At 44.1% G+C, this 26,823-nt stretch overlaps 1 protein-coding gene across 5 annotated transcripts in view; it reads right to left on the reverse strand.

Annotated features, from left to right (window-relative positions):
* The window catches only part of Pi4KIIIalpha (phosphatidylinositol 4-kinase III alpha), a 303,864-nt gene that overhangs the window by 88,040 nt on the left and 189,001 nt on the right, over nt 1–26,823 (reverse strand). For all 5 annotated transcript variants that reach the window (XM_068355017.1, XM_068355020.1, XM_068355018.1 and 2 more), the window contains 2 exons: nt 23,736–23,864; nt 4,885–5,068 (listed from right to left, as the gene is read on the reverse strand). In XM_068355017.1, the coding sequence (XP_068211118.1) occupies nt 4,885–5,068; nt 23,736–23,864 (313 nt within the window). The remainder of the gene's footprint in view (nt 1–4,884; nt 5,069–23,735; nt 23,865–26,823) is intronic.

Here is a 26,823-nt window from a genome sequence, read left to right on the forward strand (position 1 = left end):
CCTCGGTGAACCACTCTCTCGCGGGCCAGAGGGTAGCAACCAACGTCAACCTTGTCCCTCCGTGAGAGGCGAACTTCTGCAGTACCTTGTTGACTATCTTGAATGGTGGGAATGCATATAAGTCCATAAAAGACCAATCCAGTAGAAACGCGTCTATGTAGATTGCTTCTGTATCTAGGACTGGAGAGCAAAAGATTGGTAACCTTTTGGTCAACGAGGAGGCAAAGAGGTCTATGGTTGGTTGACCCCAAGAAGCCCAAAGACTCTTGCCCACGTCCTTGTGGAGGGTCCATTCCGTGGGTATCACCTGACCCCTCCGACTGAGACAGTCTGCCAAGACGTTCGAGTCCCCCTGGATGAATCTCGTCAACAGGGAGATGCCTCGAATTCTAGACCATAAGAGAAGGTCCCTTGCGATCTCGAGCAGCATGAAGGAGTGTGTGCCTCCTTGCTTGGAGATGTACGCCTAAGTTGTGGTGTTGTCTGAGTTGACCTCTACCACTTAGTTTCGAAGACGCTTCCTAATATCATCAAGGCCAAGTGGACTGCTAATAGCTCCTTGCTCCTTGCCGTTGATGTGCATGCTCTTCTGACTTGAGGTCCACAGACCAGCGCATTCCCGACCGTCCAGGGTCGCACCCAACCCAAACCCGACGCGTCTGAGGACAACACGTGGTTTGGGTTCTTGACTGCTAGGGATAGTCCCTCTCTCAGACTGATATTGCTGTCCCACCATTTCAGGCATGCCTTTATTGGTTCGGAGACTGGGAATGATACCGTCTCTAATGTCTTGTCCTAGTTCCAGTGAGAGACTAGATGGAACCGGAGAGGCAGAAGGGGTAGTCTCCCCAGTGAGACAAACTGCTCCAGGGATGAGAGAGTCCCTACGAGACTGTTCCAACTCCTGACTGAATAAACGTTTTCTTTTCAGCATTAGTTGGACTTCGAGCAGGGCTTGACTGCGAATCTCCATCCCCAAAAATAGAATAATCTGGGATGGGATCAGTTGGGACTTTTAGGTTGACCACAAGTCCCAACTCCCTGGCCAGACTCAACGTCCAATGTAGATCCTGCAGACAGTGAAGGCTGGACGATGCTCTGAGAAGCCAGTCGTCCAAGTAGAGGGAGGCTCGGATCCCCGATAGCTCGAAACTGGTACCCCACATTCCTGTAAACAAACCTCAGAAACGGTTGGGAATCCGGGTGTATAGGAATGTGGAAGTATGCCTCCTGAAGGTCGAGAAAGACCATCCAGTCGCCTTCCATAAATGCTGTCAAGACAGCCTGGAAGACTTCATCGTGAAGTTTGTCTTGACAATGAACACATTGAGCGCACTTGCCTCTTACGTACTCCTGCAGTGAACATGGCTGCCAAATCATGGAGCCATCCCTGAGGGACTTGTTCCTGCAGAGAACGTGGCTGTCAGATCATTGGAGCCATTCCTGAAAGCCTTGTTTATGCATGACATAATTGTACAGCAAAACTTCAAAGGCTCGAAAACAGCTGTGAAGTTGACCTGTAAAATCTTGGAGCGTCTCATGGCCAGGCGCCAGGGAGAGTCTATGAGGTTTGAGAAGTCTATCTGGGCAGAGGCAGGAACTCCCAAGCCGAGAACTTCTCTCGTGTCATATCAGACTCTCGCTCTATAAGCCAGTTTAAAAGAAGGGAAAGCAAAGGCTGTATCCCCAAAACTCCTCCTGGTGATAAACCAGTCGCCTAGCAAACGTAAAGCTCTCTAGGAGAGCGAGAGAGCACTAGCTTATAAAACAACGGCTTCGAAGTAGCTAGGCCTAGTGTAAGCTCTGACGTTTAGGCGAACGAGGAGCAGCAGTTACAAAAAGATCCGGACAAAGATCCTTAAAAATCAGCATGATTTATTTAAAGTCCATAGAGGGCTAAGCAGCTTTAGGCTCCTCTCCGTCTGACAGAGTCCTCAAGGGAATATCAGTAGGAGGGGGAACAGCAACTTCCTCATCTGAAGGAACCTTGTCCGATAATAGCTGAGTCTCAAGCAAGGGAGAGACCTACCGTGGTGGCAATGCTTTACAAGCAGAGTCCACACGCACTGGTGCATTAGTAGCGGACCAGGACGCAACGTCATGTAACTGCTTGACAGTCTTTGAACTGTCAACAACAACAGGTGCGTGAGGACGCACAGCGTCCACTCGAGACTGCTTTGACCGCCTAGACTGAGCAGTCAAAACAACTCTAGAATGCGGAGGTTGACGCTCAGCGTCAAAACAAGTCAACTCCGATTGTTAGCGAACGTCCTGAACGTCAACAGGAGCATCAGCAAGTAGCCTAACGTCCAAATGTGGCTGAAAATCCACACGAGACCGCATCGAGTGTGGTTCTAAACAACCTGACTGACGTGACTTAGCTACGCCAACGTCAACAGGACGCACAAAGGAACGTTAGGGTGGCTGAAAGCCAGGATCTCGAAGAGATAAACGGCTAGGCTCAACGGACTTATCGGCAGAAAAGTCTTCCATAAGGGAGGCAAGATTATACTGCATGTCTTGCCGTACAACCCATTTAGGATCAACGGAAATGGTTGCGGTAAGAGATGAGGGTAACGTCTGTGACCGCAAAACCTTGCCAACAAAAAAGACTCTCGGAGTCTGTGTTATGCTTTTGTTAGGCGGCGAGCAGTCTTCCGATGACTGCATAGGGTCAGAGCTGTCCTAATGGCTACAACCAGGACGCTGGACCTATCCTGAAAGGACTGACTTTCGCTTAAGGGCCTCGAAACCTTGTTTCAGGTTTCTTATGCGAAAAGCCTTCGGATGACGAGGAGAAAATCGTCTCTCTCGCCTTATGGTAGGGGTGATCTTGGTAAGATACACCCGATACCATAGAGGGAACGTCTGTTCGCTGATCAAGGCCTCTCGAACCCATAAGTCGTACGACATTACTTCTCCCCTGGGCTTGGGAGCTTGCAAGAGGTCCCGGACTAGGCGAACGACAGGCACGAACAGACGAACCCTCGGTCGCAACACTGATAACACTTTGCGCAATATCACTTTATCACTACGATTTTCTGTTTTGCACTTATTTCACTGAAATCGAAACTTTTACTGATTTCTACCTGAAGCACGCAATTCTACCCTCATCAAAAGGTAGTAATTGCGAAATCAGTCGTATAATGCAAGCACATTAATACCAGCAAAAAACAGTAAACATATTTTAAGATAAAAAATTCAGTGGCTAGGGAAGAGACTAAACACTAGTTAATTCAAAACTACGTTTTCAATCTCTCACCGTACATTGCCTGGGGACGAGAATAAAAAACTAAAAACGTTTTATCCTTTCTCCCCGTACAGAGACTAGGGACGAGAGTAACTCGAGAACAACGTTACCCGCTTGAACGGAACGTTTTCTCTCCTCTCTCTCCCTCCGTCTCTATCTTTCTCTCTCTCTCTCTCTTGATTTCGCACCTAAGAGAAGAGCCCACTTACGTTTCGTCAAAAAAACATGTTATTTGACCAAAGGAAAAAACTGAAAGGTTTTTCAATTAAAAAGTTCCTTTAAAATAGAATTTAAAACATTTAAGCTTTGAAAGAAGAATGAACAAAACGTCAGAATCGATTTACTCTTTCTGCAAAGTGAAACCGTGATACTCTCTCTCTCTATCGTAACGATAGAGCGCAAACTGCGTAGCATAAATAAACTAAACGTTAGTTCATCTTTGAAACAGTACGAAGACTATTCAAAGAAAATCTTTCATAAAATATTTATTAAAAAATATTCATTTAAAAAGTTTTAAATCATTAGCTCTTTAAAAGGTATTTACGATTGAAAGGGCTCAACGTTGTTTAACTTCGGTTTCCAAGTTAGGACCGCCTACTCTCAGGAAAGGTCGCATATAAACAAATCATTTATTTTTATGTTTATTATAAATGGAAAGTTAATCGAAGAGGCCTAATAAAGGCGGTGAGATATAAAATATATAGAGGAAAATCTATAATTAATTTATAACGTGATAAGATAATTGCTAAAAGCCTAAACACACTTCCGTCTAAGGGAAGGGTCGGCCATTTAAAAGTCAAAGAAAGTCCATACTCTCTTTGTCATCAAAATTAAATCTATCCAAAAACGAGTTCAAGGATTTATTTGAAGAAAAACACCTGTACTGCGAAAGCTCAAACCAAATTAAAGTACTTCACCAAATATGATGGGAAAAACTCCAGGTTCAACAGCGAGTAAAAGTACGTCTTGTCGACACGTCGACAGAGAAGAAATTGAAGGTTTTGTTTACATACGAGAGTGGTATCTGGCCGACAGTTGGCGCTGGTGGGCACACCCGCAACCTGCATAGCGATCGCTCGCGAGTTTTTTATGTATGTGTCTGTCGAGCAACAGAGTTGCAGCTATTATATATTCACTGGCTAAGTTAAATATTTAAAATTATCAATTCCTATGATGCCATATTCTTCTAAATTTGCATACAAAAGAAAACATGATGAAATGGGAATAACTGTTTGCTTGATTTAAAAAAATATATGTTTAAAAATATTAAATTTAGAAATAATAATATCAGCTATGATTAGAATTACAGTTGTTGACAATTTAGACGCAAATAATATAAACCATGGAGTATGTGTGGGGTATGGTGTATAGGCTTAGATGATCTTTTATTTAACAAATGAAATGTCTGATTTATGAGGATCACAAACATTGCCAATACTGCATAATGATGGGTTTGCTTTGGAACAAAAATTATACCCTTATCAGAACTTATTTTCTCATATAAAAAAAGAATGTAAAAAATGGGTTTTGACAAAGGAAAAAGCTTTTTTGGGGGAAATTAACTATTTCAGTACAGTATCCCATTTAATAGTAAAAAAAACCCACAGTATTTTTCATACTGCAACATTACATACCCTGAATAAGCGTAAGGGCACAAGAAAGCAGACGGAAGCGAGTACCAATGGCTCCTACATGTCGATTTATTTTGGAGTCGGCGTTACCAACGGTCATGTGGAGAGTGCGATGAAACATGCAGGCAAACATGGCAACCTGAGCATCACTGTCGTATTTGGCTATCTCTATTCGTTCACTTATGAACTGTTAAAAAGAGAAGACAGATACTGTATAAGCAAATCACTCACTCATGAGAAGTTAGGTATATTAGAAAGCAAACAAGAAATGGGTATAAAAGGAAAATTAGGAAATCTGTTTAAGAAAGGAATTTCCTTTACAGGTATAGTGCATGTTTAATAGATATACACACCTGAATTTACCATCAGTTTGATTAATTAGAAAATATAAATCTTATAACTTTAATAATGTACACCTCTAAACTACACAGAATATGTAAACCATGTTTATTTACATCTCAATCAAAGCAAAACTATAGTCAATATAACATATAATTACAATATAATTTACAAAACAGAATTCCAGATACAAACTATTACATGTATAACTTATCTCTTCCATCAAATTTACAAAATAAAACCTTAGGAAACCTTATACTTCATGAATCAGATGATAAAAAAATCCCTTCAAATACACTTCATGAAAAGGACCATTCCATCTTAAAAATATGAATAAATGTCATTTCTGGGCTTGAACCTGTGCCGGCCAGTGAATAAGCTCCTATTAGCACTTATTCTTAGGTAATTTACTGCTAAATATACCAGAGAAAAAATGTAAAGGAGTGCTAGGTTAACTAGCTCGCTCACCTATTGGTGTCGGTATAAAATTGGGCGTATAATCCAGAGGTCCCGCACTATTTAGATTCATCCACGACAAAGACCCCAATAGAGGAGAGCCGTTCAACCTCACTCGGCACCACCAACTCTGCATCCGCTCAGAACCCAACTCCTTTTTAGCACGCCTGTGTTGTAACCCGCTTTTTTTGTGCTCTCGTGTTTTGCCTTATTTTCCACTGGATTATGGCTTCTTCATCGGTTTCCCAGGAGACACCGTCTAAGTTAAGTACCAAGCTATGTTTTGCTGTGTTTTGAGCAATCTAGATCGTTTAATATTTAAATTATAGGAGTTTATTCTCTTCGATCATCTCGGTCTTGCTCGATTCCGCTTACAGTTGGTACTCCTGTTTTGAGAGCTTTTAGTTTCACTCGCGGTGTTACTAAGTGTATTATTTTTATTATTAGTTAAAAGTTTTTTATATGTTATTGTGGATATTCATTATTTAGCGTTTAGAACCCTTGTGGTTCATATTTAGGGCCGATATCAAGTTACGTATCGTAGATGGCTTGCCGACCTTCGTTACTAGGCGGCAATTTTATTATATAAGCCATCAGGTGTTGTCCTTTGGGATTTATTTATTATGTTGCATGCCTTGCCCTAAATTTTTTATGTGTATATTTATATAATTTTCAACGCTATTACTATTATAATGAATATTTGTGTTTATTACTCCGTATGATCTGTCTGGTAGTGTTTGGGGATCGTCAGTTGGTAGCCCTGCTGCTCCGTATCACGTGATCCTCCCCCAAGCTCCCCCTCTCGCTAGGTTGGTGGCTAGGCTTCTCTCCCCCCTCCCCTAGGGGACCGTTGCCTTCCCTCCTTTTAGAGGGGGTAGTTCAGTGTTTATGGACTTTGTCCTCCGGGTGTCCCGGCGGTTTCGTCTCTGTCTAGACGGGTTGGCCACCGGTCAACAGAGTAGGATCCCGGTGCACCCTATTTTATTTTCACCTATCACACTTTTATTATGTTATACGAAACCCTCCGGGTTCGGTTGGCGGTTCTTATCTACAGTTCCGCCCCCCTATTAATTTATAACAGTTCCTATGATTATATATGATTATATATGACAGATCACTATCCCGGAGTTCCTATATGTATTGGTTTATGGATATACTTTTATTTCCCGGCCCGGGGCTTAACCTCGCTCCGGGAAATCAGACACCATGTGTCTTAACTCTTTGTTGCATCCTTTTTTATGATCCCGGCTCGACCGGAATGGATAGCTATACTCTAGTCTTAAGTTAGACTTATGTTTAGGCCCGGGTCCTCCGGACCCGCCCCTACTTGAGAGTATTACAGTTAAGCTCTAGTCTTAAGTTAGACTTATGTTAGTCCCGGGTCCTCCGGACCCACCCCTACTTAAGAGAATTACAGTTTCTCATATACTATTCTTTTTATAGATGGTGCATTGTCAGACGACGGCCTGTGCGGCTGTTCTTCATCAGCCTTGTGGCCATACTGTATGTAGGTCTCACGCCCTCTGCGGAGTTCAGCTGGAGGACATAGTGGTCTGGCACCCTGATAACTGTATGGTCTGTTTTGACCTCATCACCACCCTCGGATCTGATTCGGTGAGTCCCGTTGGCTATGTTGCCTTTCTAATTATTTTACCTTTTTTGGTATACATACACTATTTAGTAAGATTTCTATGGTCCTGAAGGACCACCGGGAATCTTCCTTTTTATAATTCCCACTATTATTTCAGGCATCCCCGGAGCAGAAGACTGCGGCTCGGGCCACACTGAAAGTGTGGGTTGGGGGATTTGCCAGAAACGTCAAATCTAAACAGCCTTACGTCCTATCTGAAGACTACTGTGCCATGATCTACCCTAATGCCAAGTCTTCAGCCGCTGTGGCTAGGCATGTTGCGGCACCCATCATTGCCGACATTGATGCCACCATAGCGGGATTCATCGACCAGGAACAAGATCCGTTGGATGCCCCCGGAGATCTGGAAGACAATGTTGCTTCCATGAACTTGGATGTTGAACCCATGTTATTGGATGATCCGGATGCAGGTAGGGTGGTAAGTGAGGCAGGTGTTACCGGCGCTGAGATTCCTATCCTCAGCCCCGCTCTTTCTTCTTCATCTGATCTCTCTTCTTTTCATGGTTTCTCTGGGGACCGTGATTCGTCTCATCGATCACACCCGGTTCCCCCCAAAGATAAGTCTACGTCTAGAACTTTGCCAAAAGCTCGTAAGCCCCACAAGGCTTCCCATAGTTCCAAGCCAAATACAAACCCGTCATCTAAGGCTTCCGGCTCCTCCTCTAAGTCTCACGACCCGGGAGTACAATCCGCCACTTCTGCTCCTAGCCCGGGCCTTTCCGAATCAGCCATGCTTCGCATCGTGTCGGAGATGCAATCTAAGATTGTGTCGGAAATGCAGGCCAAGATGGACACGATGTTCTCTAACATTGGTCAGAGACTTGGGGCATTAGAGCAAGGTGCTCCGGAGCGAGTTCAAAGCTCTCTCATCCCGGATGCCTCTAAGCTCCCGCCGTTTACCAAGAATAACCCTTGGCGCATGGCCCTTCATTCCCCATTCTCAGACGGGATGTTAACATTGGAAGGTCTTGGCACTCGTCCTCTGGAGGATTTTGAATTCTTTCCTCCTGGTCTAGCATTTCCATTTCATGGTTATGCCAGGCTTACCGAGGAAGCTCTGGTTCGGCTGGATAAGGTCCCCAAAGAGACTGTCATTTTCCCAAAAGAACAAGCCCAATCTGTTTGGGCTAGGTTCCTGAATGATATTGGTTGCACCAATACCATGTTGACGCCTTATAAGAGTTCCTTCACAATGTTCTTAATGGACAAAAACACCGTGACTCCATGCGTCAATAAGGTAGCAGAGCTTGCTTTCCAATATGCTCTGGAGGAGAAGCCCTTGCCTCCCATCCGAGAGGTGGATCCGATCTCCCTCCTTCTTCCTTCAGGTAATGAGTGTTGGGACAATGTCCATACCACTTTTACTTCTGGCAAGCTAACAGCGGACTGTGCTTCAGTTATGTTTAGTGAGCGGCTTCCCCGTCTCCCGGAGTCCCTTATTAAACAGGAGTATGATTCCCGCCTACGTGTTGGCTGAACTTTGAACTTGGCCACGTCTACGGAGTCGATAGCCTTAACTTACGATACTGAGAGTATCTTTAAGTCTCTCAATAAGGCTACGTTGCAGTCATTATATTTCGATTTATATGACTTTGCTATTGCTAAACGTAGGTGCCGCAAACACGTCCTGGCTGAGGCGACTATTAGGCACGAGCCTAATAAACTTATCCGGTCCTCTTGCTGGGGTTCAAATCTCTTCCCTGAGGATCTTGTGGAGGAAGTCTTGGCAGAGGCTACTAGAGTCAATCAGAGCCTTAAAGCCCGTTGGGGTTTGACTCCTAAGCGGAAATATGACCCCGCAAGTTACCAAGCCCGGGGTAGGAAGAAGCTCCGCCCGTATACCTCCACCCAGTTCCGGCAACAGCAGAGTAGTTCGTCCATTTTCCGACAGCCTCTTCCTCCATCTCCTGCTGCTCCTGCACAGCCTTCCACCTCTCAGGCTCCTTCATCGGACGACTATGTCACCGTTCTGCTCCCTAAGAGCCAGCTTCCCGGTGCCTCCACCACCTCTCCAGCCTTTAACCAGTCTTATGAGGCTCAAGGCTCTTCCCAGAGTTATAACAGAGGTAGAGGCTACCACCGTGGTTCAAACCAGAACAGAGGTAGAGGCAGATTCTTTCGCAAGGGAAAGAACTTCCGAGGCGGACGTGGAGGCAACTCCTCAAGCCAATACTGAGGTGCAGCGGGTAGGGGGGAGGCTTTATGCCTTCCGCAACAAATGGAGGTTCAGTCCCTGGGCTTTCAGTATCATCTCCAAGGGACTGGGGTGGAGTTGGATTCAAGGACCTCCTCCTCCGAACAGATTTCATCAACATTCCACTCCGGACCTAGTCGAATTTGTCCAGGACCTGTTACAAAAGAACGCCATACAAGAAACGAAACACCTGAAGTTTCAGGGTCGGCTGTTCAGTGTCCCGAAGAAGGATTCGGACAAGAGAAGAGTGATTCTAGACCTATCCCTTCTCAACTTGTCCATTCAATGCGACAAGTTTCGAATGCTTACCGTCTCGCAGGTGCGGACCTTACTTCCCCGTGGGGCCGTCACCACCTCTATCGATCTTACAGACGCCTATTATCACGTCCCGATAGCGAGACACTTCCGTCCGTATCTAGGCTTCCGCCTAGGGGACAAAAATTACTCCTTCAAGGTGATGCCTTTCGGGCTCAACATCGCCCCAAGGATCTTCACAAAGTTAGCAGAAGTTGCTGTTCAGGAACTCAGAAATCAAGGGATTCAAGTAGTAGCCTATCTGGACGACTGGCTCATTTGGTCAGACACCTCCCAAAATTGCCTAAAAGCCACTCACAGAGTCATCCAATACCTTCAATCTCTAGGCTTCCAGATCAACTTCAAGAAGTCCCGTCTTCTTCCAAAATCAAAGTTCCAATGGCTTGGCCTGCAATGGGATCTTATATCTCATACTCTGTGTCTTCCCAAACCCAAGAGGTTAGAGATTGCAAGGAACACCAAACGCTTTCTCAAAGACAAAGTAAGTTCCAGACGACTCCAAGAGAGGATTCTAGGGTCCCTTCATTTGCCTCAGTGACGGATCTACTTCTGAAGGCAAAATTGAAAGATATCAATCGTGTCTGGCGTTTGAGGGCGAACCGGAAGCTCCGGGACAGGAAAGTCCGCCTTCCTCCTATTCTCCGGGAAAGACTTCTTCCTTGGACAAGGGCCAACAATCTGTCAAAGTCAGTTCCCCTTCGATTTCCGCCTCCGAAGTTAATCATTCACACGGACGCATCCCTATCAGGTTGGGGCGGCTATTCTCAGCTCAGGAAAGTTCAAGGTCTTTGGTCTCCCTTATTCCGCCAATTTCACATCAATGTGCTGGAGGCCATGGCAGTTCTTCTAACCCTGAAACGTCTCGCTCTACCCAAGAGACAACACCTTCGCCTGGTTCTCGACAGCGAAGTGGTGGTCCGCTGCCTCAACAGAGGCGGATCAAAATCAGGGCCTCTGAACCATGTTCTAGTAGCCATATTCTCCCTAGCAGCCTCGAACCGCTGGCATCTTTCAGCTGTCCACCTGGCGGGAGTCCGGAACGTAGTGGCAGACGCCTTGTCCCGGACCTCCCCTCTAGAATCGGAATGGTCACTCGATCTAAAGTCATTCCGGTGGATTCTCTCTCGAGTTCCCGGTCTCCAAGTGGACCTCTTCGCCACGGAGTCCAACCACAAATTGAGAGTATATGTGGCTCCCAATCTAGACCCTCAGGCTTACGCCACAGACGCCATGTCACAGAATTGGGACATCTGGGAAAGGATTTATCTCTTTCCCCCGGTGAATCTTTCACTGAAAGTCCTAGACAAACTGAGATCCTTCAAGGGACGAGTAGCCTTGGTCGCACCCAACTCGCCCAAGAGCAATTGGTACCCTCTCCTGCGAGAGTTGAGACTACATCCTCACCCGATACCCAATCCGGTTCTCAAACATTCAGAGCGCCCTAACTTTATGGACTTCATGAAGTTTGCGGCCATGCATGGTGCCAATATCGATCCTCAAAACACCCTGTTCCTAGAATCAGATAAAAGGGATTCCACCATCCGCCAATATGATTCTGCGGTTAAAAAGTTGGCTAAATTTTTGATAGACTCAGACGTACACTGTATCAACTTGAACCTTACAGTCACTTTCTTTAGAACTTTATTAGAATCAGGTCTGGCAGCCAATACTATCACCACTATTAAATCTGCTTTGAAAAAGATCTTCCTAGTGGGTTTTAACATAGACTTAACCGACTCTTTGTTAGCTTCAATTCCGAAAGCCTGTGCCAGACTGAAACCGGTTACTCGTCCTACCCCGGTTACCTGGTTCCTTAATGATGTACTCAAATTGGCTTCTGATACCATTAACAGTTCTTGTGATTACATTCCCCTTCTCAGGAAAACACTTTTCCTGGTGAGCTTGGCTTCCGGGGCAAGAATTTCTGAACTGGCAGCCTTGTCAAGAGACCCGGGTCATATTGAGTTCCTTCCTTCGGGAGAGGTCCTTCTTTCACCTAACAAATTCCTTTTAGCTAAGAACGAAGACCCTCAGAACAGATGGTCCTCCTGGAAAATTGTTCCCCTCACGCAAGATCCGTCTCTGTGCCCTGTTACTACTCTTAGGTCTTAATTATCCCGGACCTCCTCTAACTCCTCGGGGCCTCTATTCGTTAGAGAACAAGGCGGTACCATTACCATTAAAGGGATCAGGCAACAAATTTTGTATTTTATTAAACAAGCTAGCCCTGACTCTTTTCCTCTTGCACATGATATCAGAGCGGTTGCTACTTCGGTGAACTTTTTTCACCACATGAATTTTACGGACCTTTCCAGGTATACAGGGTGGAAATCACCGTCAGTGTTCAAGAAACACCACCTTAAACATTTGGAAGCCCTTAAATTTCCTACAGTAGCTGCAGGGAGCGTAGTTACCCCCAGGTAACTCACATGTTAATTCTTTGTCATTTTATCTCTCCCCCTTACCTGCCTCATTTATACCCTATTTGTATTCGTTGGTTTCGCACCTGATTACTATTACTATATTTGTAAATTTTTGACCTCTGAGTATCTGTATATATCATCACTCACGGCATTATTATACCTTACCTTTTTGTCAATTGTTCTACCAAGTGGATTTATATTCTTTTTAAGATACCCTTATAGCTGTTTTTGGCACTCATCTCTGATTAAAGTAACTTGTATTTTCCTTATGTTTATGTTTTTCCTTTATTTTGCAAGTTTGGTGACATTTCTCTTGTATATATTCACTGGCCGGCACAGGTTCAAGCCCAGAAAAGGGATTTTGACGTAGGAAAAATCTATTTCTGGGCCTATGCCGCCCAGTGAACCCTCCCAGCTCCTCTCCCTTGGAGTCCCCAAACTTTGGGTGCTAAGGAGTTGGGTTCTGAGCGGATGCAGAGTTGGTCGTGCCGAGTGAGGTTGAACGGCTCTCCTCTATTGGGGTCTTTGTCGTGGATGAATCTAAATAGTGCGGGACCTCTGGATTATACGCCCAATTTTATACCGACACCAATAGGTGAGCGAGCTAGTTAACCTAGCACTCCTTTACATTTTTTCTCTGGTATATTTAGCAGTAAATTACCTAAGAATAAGTGCTAATAGGAGCTTATTCACTGGGCGGCACAGGTCCCTCGCCCAGAAATAGATTTTTCCTACGTCAAAATCCCTTTTTCAAACATTAACCAGCTGCTGCCTAATACATTATTAAATATGTATTTGAATTCTAGTTACAACTACAGACTTGAAAAAAAAAAATCTTCCAATTTCATTATCAAAATAATTTGCACCACTGTTTTTGCAACTGATTTGCATCTGTCACACTTAATTTACAAAATGATAAATGTTTTTCTTGCTCAACCTGTGTCGCTCCGTGAAATGCTCCTTAAAGCACCATTTCAAAGGTATAAATACTGCTAAATATACCAGAGAAAAAAGTTGCATGGAATGCTAGGAATATATCCAGCTCGCTCAACCCTAAAGGGTGTCGGTATTAAAACTGGGGCGAAAGATACCACTACCAGAGATACCTTTCCAATTACAGTAGACTTTTCCCTCTTCAAAATCCCCCATTACTACGAGGTGTCGTTCACTACAGCTACTGCCCCCCCCCCCCCCACCACCACCACCACCACCCACCACTACCTATCCTTCTCCCATCATTCCTTGTTGGCACACGTGAACATTCGGACGTGTTTTTCATAGATCTGTGTTATTTTGTGTTTGTGAAGATGTCAGGCGTTTTGGAGATCCATACTCCCAAATTGAGTATTATATTTGTCTGCTTGGGATTTCTAGGTAGTAACACACGTTCACTCAATAACCTTGTTGGGTTTTATCTCAGCCACTTTGTTAACACTCCCTTACGGGTGTCTTTTGGTGTCGCTTCCTCTGGATCTCTTTGTTTTGTAAGACTTTCTATTAATTCCTTATACTAATTGTAGTCTTATTTTTGTGTTATGGACGTCTAATTCAACGTTTTGGCATGATTTTATCTTTTATTTAGGCTATTTGGACAGTGTTAGTTAGCGGCTTTGGTCGGTAGCCTTTCATGCGAGAATTCTTGGTTTTTTGAGTTTTTACAGGGAATCGGAACGCGTTTTCATTAATTTTAGTCCTGCCTGTCGAGATTGGTATTTTACCCAATTTTGGAGGACTAGTTTTTGTTTAAAATGGTATAGTTTCCTCTCAAAGTTGGCAACTACCCAAAATTGGAAGGGTTTTGCTATTACTGTATTCCTTTTACGCCGTGTTCCTTTTTCTCCCATTTTCTCAATATGCCGATTTAGCCTATTTATTGAATTTCATTGTATTACCTAAAGGATAACTAAGAATATTCATATCATATACACCATGACCTTAGGTTACCCATAAATATGATATTTTAATTATAAAATAAATTTTTGAATATACTTACCCAGTGAATATATAATAGCTGCAACTCTGTTGCTCGACAGACAAAAAACAGTAAAAACTCGCCAGCGATCGCTATACAGGTTGCGGGTGTGCCCACCAGCGCCAACTGTCGGCCAGATACCACTCTCGATGTAAACAAAGACTCAATTTCTTCTCATCCCACTGCGTCTCTATTGGGGAGGAAGGGAGGGTCGTTTAATTTATATATTCACCGGGTAAGTATATTCAAAAATTTACTTTATAATTAAAATATAATTTTTAAATATTTAACTTAGCCGGTGAATATATAATAGCTGATTCACACCCAAGGAGGTGGGTAGAGACCAGTTAAATATGTTTACATCGTATAAGCTAAGAGTTTTTTATTTCATTTTGACAGTTATCAATATAACAAAACCAAAATAAATAGGTACCTGGTAAGGAAGTCGACTTAGACGATTACTCTGCCTTGTAAGTACGTCTTCCTTACGGAGCCCAGCGATCCTCTTAGGATGCTGACAGACCCCCAGGAGCTGAAGTATCAAGGGCTGCAACCCATACAACAGGACCTCATCAAACCCCTAATCTGGGCGCTCTCAAGAAATGACTTTGACCACCCGCCAAATCAACCAGGATGCGAAAGGCTTCTTAGCCTTCCGGACAACCCATAAAAACAACATTAAAACATTTCAAGAGACAGATTAAAAGGATATGGAATTAGGGAATTGTAGTGGTTGAGCCCTCACCCACTACTGCACTCGCTGCTACGAATGGTCCCAGTGTGTAGCAGTTCTCGTAAAGAGACTGGACATCTTTCAAGTAAAATGACGCGAACACTGACTTGCTTCTCCAATAGGTTGCGTCCATTATACTTTGCAGATCTATTTTGCTTAAAGGCCACGGAAGTTGCTACAGCTCTAACCTCGTGCGTCTTAACCTTAAGCAAAGATCGGTCTTCCTCACTCAGGTGTGAATGAGCTTCTCGTATTAACAATCTGATAAAGTATGACAAAGCATTCTTTGACATAGGCAAGGATGGTTTCTTAACCGAACACCATAAAGCTTCAGATTGGCCTCGTAAAGGTTTAGTACGAGTTAAGTAGAACTTAAGAGCTCTAACAGGGCATAAGACTCTTTCTAGTTCATTGCCTACGATCTCCGATAAGCTGGGAATATCGAAAGATTTAGGCCAAGGACGAGAAGGTAGCTCATTTTTGGCTAGAAAACCAAGTTGCAGAGAACAAGTAGCTTTTTCTGACAAAAATCCGATGTTCTTGCTGAAGGCATGAATCTCACTGACTCTTTTAGCCGAGGCTAAGCATACCAGGAAAAGAGTCTTAAGAGTGAGATCTTTCAGGGAGGCTGACTGTAAAGGCTCAAACCTGTCTGACATGAGGAATCTTAGGACCACGTCTAAATTCCACCCAGGAGTAGCCAAACGACGCTCTTTAGTGGTCTCGAAAGACTTAAGGAGGTCTTGCAGATCTTTATTGTTGGAAAGACCTAAGCCTCTATGCCGGAAGACTGATGCCAACATGCTTCTGTAGCCCTTGATAGTGGGAGCTGAAAGGGATCGTCCTTTTCTCAGGTATAAGAGAAAATCAGCTATTTGGGCTACAGAGGTACTGGTCGAGGATACAGAAACTGATTTGCACCAGTCTCGGAAGACTTCCCACTTCGATTGGTAGACTCTAATGGTAGACGCTCTCCTTGCTCTAGCAATCGCACTGGCTGCCTCCTTCGAAAAGCCTCTAGCTCTCGAGAGTCTTTCGATAGTCTGAAGGCAGTCAGACGAAGAGCGTGGAGGCTTTGGTGTACCTTCTTTACGTGTGGCTGACGTAGAAGGTCTACTCTTAGAGGAAGACTTCTGGGAACGTCTACTAACCATCGAAGTACCTCGGTGAACCATTCTCTCGCGGGCCAGAGGGGAGCAACTAACGTCAACCTTGTCCCTTCGTGAGAGGCGAACTTCTGCAGTACCTTGTTGACAATCTTGAATGGTGGGAATGCGTAAAGGTCCAGATGTGACCAATCTAGGAGGAAGGCATCTATATGTATTGCTGCTGGGTCCGGGACTGGAGAGCAATAGATTGGAAGCCTCTTGGTCAGCGAGATGGCAAAGAGATCTATGGTGGGTTGACCCCAAGTCGCCCAAAGTCTCTTGCACACATCCTTGTGGAGGGTCCATTCGGTTGGAATTACTTGACCTTTCCGACTGAGACAATCTGCTAGGACGTTCAAGTCGCCCTGGATGAACCTCGTTACTAGGGAGATGCCTCGATCTTTTGACCAGATGAGCAGGTCCCTTGCGATCTTGTACAACGTCAGTGAGTGGGTACCTCCCTGTTTGGAGATGTACGCCAAGGCCGTGGTGTTGTCCGAGTTTACTTCCACCACTTTGCCTCGAAGGAGATACTCGAAGCTTCTCAAGGCCAGATGAACCGCCAAAAGCTCCTTGCAGTTGATATGCATGCTCCTCTGACTCGAGCTCCACAGACCTGAGCATTCCCGACCGTCCAGCGTCGCGCCCCAGCCCAAGTCCGATGCGTCCGAGAAGAGAACGTGGTTGGGTATCTGAACTGCCAGGGGAAGACCCTCTCTTAGGCTGATATTGTCCTTCCACCAAGTCAGACAAGACTTTATCTTTTCGGAAATCGGGATCGAGACCGCCTCTAGCGTCTTGTCCTTTTTCCAGTGAAAAGCCAGATGGAATTGAAGAGGACGGAGGTGTAGTCTTCCTAGTGATACAAATTGCTCCAGGGATGACAGCGTCCCTACCAGACTCATCCACAGCCTGACTGAGCAGCGTTCTTTCTTCAGCATCTTCTGGATGGAGAGCAGGGCTTGATCTATTCTGGGGGCCGACGGAAAAGCCCGAAAAGCTTGACTGTGAATCTCCATCCCTAAATACAGAATAGTTTGGGATGGGACCAGCTGCGACTTTTCCAAATTGACTAGGAGTCCCAATTCCTTGGTCAGATCTAGAAGCCAATTGAGATCCTTCAGACAGCGACGACTGGAAGAGGCTCTGAGAAGCCAGTCGTCCAAATAAAGGGAGGCTCGGATGTCCGATAAGTGGAGGAATTTCGCCACATTCCTCATCAGCCTCGTAAACACGAGAGGAGCTGTGCTTAGGCCAAAGCACAGGGCCCGAAACTGGTAAACCACATCTTCGAAGACGAATCTCAGAAAGGGTTGGGAGTCTGAGTGAATGGGGATGTGGAAGTAGGCGTCCCTTAGGTCTAGAGAGACCATCCAGTCTTCCTTTCTGACCGCTGCTAAGACTGACTTTGTGGTCTCCATGGGAAACTTCGTCTTTGTGACAAAGACATTCAGAGCACTGACGTCTAGCACCGGTCTCCAACCTCCTGTCTTCTTTGATACTAGGAAGAGACGGTTGTAAAACCCCGGTGATTGAAGGTCCGAGACTTTGACCACCGCTCCCTTCTCTAGCAAAAGAGACACTTCCAGTTTCAGGGCTTGTCTCTTTTCTTCCTCTCTGTACCTGGGAGAGAGATCGATGGGGGACGTCGCTAGAGGGGGTTTGCGTACAAAAGGGATTTTGTACCCCTCTCTGAGCAACCTCACAGATTGTTGATCTGCGCCTCTCTTCTCCCAGGCTTGCCAGACGTTCTTGAGTCTGGCTCCTACTGCTGTCTGAAGTTGCGGGCAGTCAGACTCTGCCCTTAGAGGACTTGGATCCTTTCCTCTTCCCTCGCTTCCCTTCGGCACGAGCACCTCCCCTGCTGGAGGCTTTGCCACGAAAGGGCGGGATAAACCGAGACGCTGGAGTGTCTATCCTCGGTCTAGCAGACAAGGTAGGCAAAGGGGGAGCTTTGCGAGCCGAGGACGCAACTAGATCGTGGGTGTCCTTCTGTACTAAAGACAAGGCAATTTCCTTAACCAAGACTTCAGGAAACAGGCACTTGGACAAGGGCGCAAAGAGTAGCTCAGATCTTTGGCATGGCGTCACTCCAGCAGACAGGAAAGAACATAGAGACTCTCGTTTCTTCAGGACTCCGGACGTGAATGAAGCGGCGAGTTCGTTGGACCCATCACGGACGGCCTTGTCCATGCAGGACATAATGAGTAAGGAAACATCCTTATCCGCAGAAGAGATTTTCCTACTCAGGGCTCCTAAACACCAGTCTAGGAAGTTAAAGACTTCGAAAGCCCTAAATATACCTTTAAGAAGGTGGTCCAGGTCCGATGGTGACCAACAAATCTTCGAGCGTCTCATGGCAAGGCGGCGGGGAGAGTCTACAAGACTTGAGAAGTCGCCCTGGGCAGAGGCAGGAACTCCCAAGCCGAGAACTTCTCCCGTGGCATACCAGATGCTCGATCTAGACGAGAGTTTAGATGGGGGGAAGGCAAATGCTGTCTTCCCTAAACTCTTCTTGGTCTCTAACCAATCGCCCAAAAGCCGCAAAGCTCTCTTGGATGAGCGAGAGAGAACGAGTTTAGTAAAGGCAGGCACGGTAGCAGGAACGCCTAATACAAACTCCGACGGCGGCGAACGAGGAGCCACAGAAACAAAGTGGTCAGGGAACAACTCCTTAAACACAGCCATGACTTTTCTAAAGTCCAAGGATGGTTGAGCTGCCTTAGGCTCATCAAGTTCTGAAGGTTGATCCTCTTGTGGTTCAGCAACGTCCTCATCTGACAGTTCCTCATCCGATAACTGATGAGAAGACGGCAAAGGAGTGGGCAACGTTTGACTCGCCGAGTCCGGTCGCACTGGTGCATGCGTGACGGAGCCGGACGCAGCGTCATGGAACTGCTGAACAGTCTGGGAACTGTCAACAACCATAGGTGCGCGAGGACGCACAGCGTCCACCCGAGACTGTTTAGACCATCTGGGTTGTGCAGTCAACACCATACCGGGTTGCGGAGGTTGACGCACCGCGTCAAAACAAGTCACCTCTGATGGTTGATGAACGTCCTGAACGTCAACAACCACCTCCGTGCGTTGCCTAACGTCAACGTGCGGCTGGAAACCCACACTGGGTCGCATCGGTGGAGGTACTACCCCAACTGGTTGACGCGAGAAAGCTACCTCAACGTCAACAGGACGCACAACAGACCGCTTGGATGGTTGTTGGCCAGAAGGTTCAGCGGCAACCTTCTCCGCATTGAAGTCCTCCATCAAGGACGCAAGCTTGGACTGCATGTCCTGCAGTAACACCCATTTAGGGTCTACGGAAGCAGGTGCGGCAACAGACAGGGTGAGCGACTGAGGCGGCACAACTTTGCCTCTCTTAGGCGGCGAGCAGTCATCCGATGACGGCAACGGGTCCGAACTGTCCCAGTGGCTACAACCGGGACGTTGGACTTGTCCTGAAGGGACCGACTTACGTTTCAAAGGTCTGGAGACCTTGGTCCAAGGTTTCTTATGAGAAACACCTTCGGACGACGAGGTAAAAATGGGCTCTCTCGTCTTACGTTGGTAGGGGCGATCTTGGGGAGATACGCCTGATACCATAGAGGGAACGTCTGTTCGCTGATCAAGGCCTCTCGAACCCATGAGTCGTACGACATTGCTTCTCCCCTGGGCTTGGGAGCTTGCAAGAGGTCCCGGACTAGGAGGACGACAGGCACGAACAGACGAACCCTCAAGCGCAACACTGTTCACAACACTTTGAGAAACACTAGGCACTTTAACACTTTCCGCCGCGGCACTTTGGCACTTTAGTTCCTTTACGTCCGCCATGAGTTGATTCCGGTCACTTGCAAGGGCCTCAACTCTCTCCCCCAAGGCATGGATAGCACGCATCATGTCTTGCATCGACGGTTCCTGAGTGCTAGGAGGGGGGTTAGGAACAACCACTACAGGGGAAGGATTAGGTTCAGGGGCATGTGGAGAGGAAAAATCTACCGACCTAGAAGAACTTCTCCTTACCCTATCTCTCTCTAGTCTGCGTGTATATTTCTCAAATTCGATAAAATCGAATTCCGAAAGGCCCACGCATTCCTCACACCGATCTTCCAATTGACAGGTTTTACCCCGACAATTGGAACAAACAGTGTGAAGGTCAAGAGAAGCCTTTGGAAGACGCCTATGACAGTCCCTAGCATTACATTTTCTGAACTTGGGAACATGTGAAAGGTCAGCCATTTTGAATTAGTCAAGGGAAAATTCCAAAAAACGATCTAAGTCATCAACAATTAATCCGATCCAAAAAAAGAGTTCAAGGATTTATTTGAAGAAAAACACCTGTACTGCGAAAGCTCAAACCAAATTAAAGTACTTCACCAAATATGATGTGAAAAAACTCCAGGTTCAACAGCGAGTAAAGTACGTCTTGTCGACACGTCGACAGAGAAGAAATTGAGTCTTTGTTTACATCGAGAGTGGTATCTGGCCGACAGTTGGCGCTGGTGGGCACACCCGCAACCTGTATAGCGATCGCTGGCGAGATTTTACTGTTTTTTGTCTGTCGAGCAACAGAGTTGCAGCTATTATATATTCACCGGCTAAGTTAAATATTTAAAAATAGAGTAAGAAGATGTTTAAACTAAAATTTATTATTCCATACTTCTGAATAGTAAATGAGGTGCCAACGTGACGGTCTCTTTAATAAAAACCATAAAAGAATAGTTCCCCAACCCAAAGAAGGGTAGGAGGGTAAGAAAGGATTCTTACCCTCCTACCCTTCTTATTATACCACCAAACAGCCATTAACTAAGAAGAAAGTATTATTGACGTTCCCCAGCGATAATTGGTAAACAGCTTTTGATTCAAGTGTCCATGATCACTAAAGTTATGCACCACCTCAAGAAAGGAAGAAAGAGGGTGGGTTACTAGTTATATTGAAAGGTAAGTGTAGAAATTAAGATTTTAGATCTTAGTTTAATAATTAAGTTAATTTCATGAATCTTAACTATGAATAAAACAAGCTGATTAACACACTTCCTACACAAAGGGATGAGGATGCACCCAAATAATAATCTGAAAACCCATAACTTACATATTAAGGCAATCTCCTAAATCTTACTGAACCCAAAGCCATTATCACATAAAATATGTAAAATACAAATGAACTATTTGATATAGGGTAAACCAAACAAATAGATTTTTGGATCTTGGCAAAATGTTAACTGAAAAGACTAATTTTGATTTTGTGATTTAACAACGAATTTTAATTTCAATTTCTGAGATAACATAGATAATTAAATTGATGCAATACAAAATAACCAACACAATTATTTAAACATCCTCAGTTGATACTTCAAATACAAAAGAGGCTCTATTTAAATAATTAAAGTACAGTATTAGCAAATATAGTATAGAGATAGTTCTCAATTCAGCAGTTATGAGAACTCTCTATAAAGCTAAATTTTAAAAATTAAGAACAGCTGGCCAAGGCACCAGTCATCTGTTGAGGTATTACCACTTGTGAGTTATTGGGTTCTTTGACTGGCCAGACAGTACTACACTGGAGCCCCCTCTCTGGTTATGGCTTATTTTCCCTTTGCCTTTACATACACAGAATAACTGGCCTATTCTTTACACATTCTCCTGTGTCCCCATACACTTTACAACATTGAGATTACCAAACAATTCTTCTTCACGCAGGATATTAACTACTGTACTATAATTGTTCAGTGGCTACTTTCACAGAAAGAGACTGTAGTCTTCAACACTTATCTCTTGGCTCTGCCAGTGCTATTGTAGAGTAGCTGACACTCCTGAACCTGATTTTGGTAACAAATTTGGGAACAAAACTAAGAGACCATCTTTCAATCTCCAGAGTCAGTTAATACAAAAGTGTCCAAGCAACTCGCAACTCTCCTGGCAATGAAGCAGTTGCCAAAGGCCCACACTGGGCAAGTGAAAGAGCCTCGAGAACAAGGGTCATTTACGACTCTTGGGGTCTAAGATTCCAAGGTAGGCAAGACTGCTCATAGCTCTTAGGAGGCACTTCTAAGAAAAAATTGTCGAATAAGTTCACGATCTGACCCAAAGATGATAACAGATCAGGATACTGCTCGGCTTATAGCCATCTGGAAGCTGTATATGAAAGACAGCTCTATGGTGAATTGCAAAGATGGAGGGAAATCCTTCCTCCTTGCTTGTTAACAAAGCTACTACAATGATAATCTTTCTCATTACCACTATCCAGCTCTTCGAGTTGGAGAAAAAAAAAAAAGATTTAGATGAATTCCTTCTGCTGATTACATATCTGAGAACAGTTACACGACTGGAGTCAAGGAGTCGAGAGGGACTACTCAAGTGAGATTTTCTTTATCCACCAGATAACATCGGCCTGTACCTCCTGTCTCCCTGGAGGTTGACCAGGTATCATATAACATTACTGAAGGGATCTCAGGTGGAGATGCTTGTGACCTCCCTGAGTACCAAACTCCTCAAATGAGGAAAGTACTGTAGGCTGATAAGATTTTGAAAACGTCATGCTGAAATTTCTGTTTGGCAAGAGAAGTTGCTCTTTAGTCTTCTGGAAGCATTTTAAACGTTAGACATGCTGTCTGGGCAAAGATCTGGCAGCAATTTTAATCTTCTCTAAGCATTTTAAACGGTATAGAATTTGCCTGAGCAAAGATCTGGCAGTAAATTTAGTCTGAGCTTGCATAATGCATCATCAAACTAAAAGGAAGAAGGTTTCCACTGGGGTGGAGGCCCAAAATAAAAGGACCCCATTGCCCTGGGACTTGCCCTAAGGTTAAAGAATCACTTCTCTTGTCTGATTGGCTCCCAAAGGAAATCTATGAAGAAGATTCAGAAAGCAGATTACCATTGGTGGAAGAAAAAAGCTGGGTCTTCTTCGATCTCGGGGCCGCGCAAAAAATCCTTCTTAGACTTCTTTGTCCTCCTCCTACCATACTTGGGATGGTAACACTCCCGACACTCATCACAGGGGGAAGTCTGGCTGGAGGAGTGTCCTCTGCAGAATGGGCATAACTAGCGTGGACTTGTCTCCCTAGCGCTCATGAAGGTACCACAAGTCATGAGTGGCACCCCTGAACACTTCCGCACCTCTGCTGGCATCCTCGAAAACTCTCAAAGTTGCTAACATGTAGAAAAGAGAAAGCAAATATAGAGTTAGATAACTTCATAAAAAGAGTTAAATAACTTCATAAAATTCCTAGCCAGAGAGAACATCTGCTCTCACTGACAGCTGCTATGGAAGTAATTTGTTAGTGAGAGGGGGGGGGTTGTTTCCCCGCTACGTTTTATTAACAACCAGTTGGTCGTTGACACCTCGTTATAATTTTAACTACCATATTCCAGCTTTGCTGTTATCCTTCACCTATGTAAAGGACAATGGTTTGTATCTGTGTAGGAACAAATAGATCACTATCTACTCTGCTATTTTTAAAAAACATTCCAATGCTACTATCTGCAGTATTTTACCTGATGTATTCAACCAACTTTTACCTAAATTCCTTTTTTGGGCATTTAATCTCTAATTTTCATTTTAAGTGGATATCTATAGAACAAAATATATGGTTAATTACATCCCTCACATGAAGGATTCACTCTTACCTTTATCCATATATCATGGGGTCCAACTTGAGGAACTTGAGGTTCTAAGTTACACCCCTCATAAGCTGCTAACGGATTCACTTTTTCCCTTTGTCTTGAAAAAAGACCGAGTCTTCGCTCAACACTTTCCTGTCATCATGAAACAATATAACGTACTGTATTATTAAATTCAACATTAACCTTCTCCATATGCAAGAACAGATATAAAATAACTATAAATCAATCATTTCAATACAAAGACTCAATGCTTTTTATATAACTCTTAGTTTCTAAACAAAGACTAGCAACTTTGGACATAATCTTAACTGGCAGAAGTATTGCTACCTTCTGGTAAAAAAAAGAAGAGTAAAGTAGTCTCAAATGTATGATAATCCATTAGGCAAGGTAACGTTTCATATCCAAATATTTTAAAAATATTTGGTACACCTTAGATACCTTTAGCTAGCAGGCTCCGATACATGCAGTACTTCAAGGTCAGAGTTCACACACAGTATAAACATAAAGGGAGATGCAATTTCAAAGTTTGTCTTCAGAAAGTTTTAAGCTTCATATCTAGTAATGGGACTCTTTAAAAAGTTGTGAAGTACTTTAGATAGGTGTTTTATTTCATGCTATCACCTTTCATTTGTAACTTAGGTCTACTGCATTTCCTAACTACACCACTGTGTAGCGTAATTTTAAATAACCTCCACATTTTCCCCCAAGACAAACACTGACTTTTCTTTATTTACAAAGAGGTAGATTTTGTTATATTCTGTGAATGGAAAGAAACATTTATCTTTAAATTTTACATCATATAGCTGAATATTCAATAAGCATTGTGCTTGAATGAGCTGCACACAGCAACCGAAGGTGCATGATAATCCATGTTAAAATGGGGGATATAAAAAAACATGCAATCCCAAATTTTAAAAGTAATTTCTATTTTTCCTAGCTGTACAAACCAAAGTCATTTAAAAGGGGTATAATCTTGCGTGAGCTGGAGATGGCAAATAAAGAGTTATTGAGATTCTGGCAGCCTACTTCCACAAGTGAGTATGGTGGACAGCCTGTGACTCAGACTGGGCAAGGCATTGTACCTCCAGGTGGGACTTTCCCTGGTGGATGTGATGGGAAGAGAAACAAAGGATTCAGGTTTTTATAGTTAGGAAAAATGCAAATTACTTTTAAATTTGTGACTTGTTCTTACACGAAACAAAACTTTGTCATTTAAAAGGGGAGTCTTCCTTAGGTGGGAGGAAGTCCCGTTTGGATATCTCGCAGGCAATCAACCAAGGACAATGCTGCTGTCCGGTAAGAGGTAAACAGAGCCTCTAAACCTAGCATCCCATGACACAAAGTAATAAGTAAAAATGTGTCATACTATTGTGTTAATTGTGAAAAATGTTATTTTCATTAGTAAAATAAATTTTTGAATATACTTACCCGATGATCATGTAGCTGTCAACTCTGTTGCCCGACAGAAATCTACGGTCGGGATACGCCAGCGATCGCTATACAGGTGGGGGTGTACACAACAGCGCCATCTGTGAGCAGGTACTCAAGTACTTCTTGTCAACAAGAACTCAATTTTCTCCTCGGTCCACTGGTTCTCTATGGGGAGGAAGGGCGGGTCCTTAAATTCATGATCATCGGGTAAGTATATTCAAAAATTTATTTTACTAATGAAAATAACATTTTTCAATATTAATCTTACCCGATGATCATGTAGCTGATTCACACCCAGGGTGGTGGGTGGAGACCAGCATACATGTTAACAAAAAAGCTAAGTATCCCGTATCTTATTTTAGCAGTTATTCAAAATAACAAACATAAAATAAATAAGTACCTGGTAAGGAAGTCGACTTGAACCATTACTCTGCCTTTTTAAGTACGTCTTCCTTACTGAGCCTAGCGATCCTCTTAGCATGCTGAGCGACTCCTAGGTGCTTAAGTATTAAGGGCTGCAACCCATACTAAAGGACCTCATCACAACCTCTAATCTAGGCGCTTCTCAAGAAAGAATTTGACCACCCGCCAAATCAACCAGGATGCGGAAGGCTTCTTAGCCTTCCGGACAACCCAGAAATATTTCAAGAGAAAGATTAAAAAGGTTCTGGAATTAGGGAATTGTAGTGGTGGAGCCCCCACCACTACTGCACTCGTTGCTACGAATGGTCCCAGAGTGTAGCAGTTCTCGTAAAGAGACTGGACATTCTTAAGATAAAAGACGCGAACACTGATTAGCTTTTCCAAAAGGTTGCGTCGAAAATATTTTGCAGAGGTCTATTTTATTAAAAGGTCACGGAAGTTGTGATAGCTCTAACTTCGTGTGTCCTTACCTTCAGCCAAGCTTGGTCTTCCTCATTCAGAAGGGAATGAGCTTCTCGTATTAACAGTCTGAAAATAATGGGATAAAGAATTCTCTGACATAGGCAAAGATGAATTCTTAACTGAACACCATAAAGCTTCAGACGGGCCTCATAAATGTTTATAAAATAGAACTTAAGAGCTCTACAGGACATAATACTCTTTCTAGTTCCTTTCCAACCATATCGATAAGTTTGGAATAACGAACGATATTGGTCAAGGCCGAGAAGGCAGCTCGTGTTTGGCTAGAAAACCAAGATGTAGAACATGTAGCCGTTTCGGATGAAAATCCGATGTTCTTGCTGAAGGCATGAATCTCACTGACTCTTTTAGCTGGTAAAGCATATCAGGAAAAGAGTCTTAAAGGTGAGATCTTTCAGGGAGGCTGATTGAAGTGGTTCGAACCTGTCTAACATAAGGAATCTTAGAACCACGTCTAAATTCCAACCAGGTGTAACCAAACGACGCTCCTTCGTGGTCTCAAAAGACATAAGGAGGTCCTGTAGATCTTTATTGTTAAAAAGATCTAAGCCTCTGTGACGGAAGACTGATGCCAACATGCTTCTGTAACCCTTGAAAGTGGGAGCTGAAAGAGATCGCTCTTTTCTCAGATATAAGAGGAAGTCAGCTATTTGAGTTACAGAGGTACTGGTCGAGGATACGGATACTGACTTGCACCAGTTTAGGAAGATTCCCCACTTCGATTGGTAGACTCTAAGGGTGGATGTTCTCCTTGCTC

This window comes from Palaemon carinicauda, chromosome 31, assembly GCF_036898095.1.
Source record: "Palaemon carinicauda isolate YSFRI2023 chromosome 31, ASM3689809v2, whole genome shotgun sequence".
NCBI lineage: Eukaryota > Metazoa > Arthropoda > Malacostraca > Decapoda > Palaemonidae > Palaemon > Palaemon carinicauda.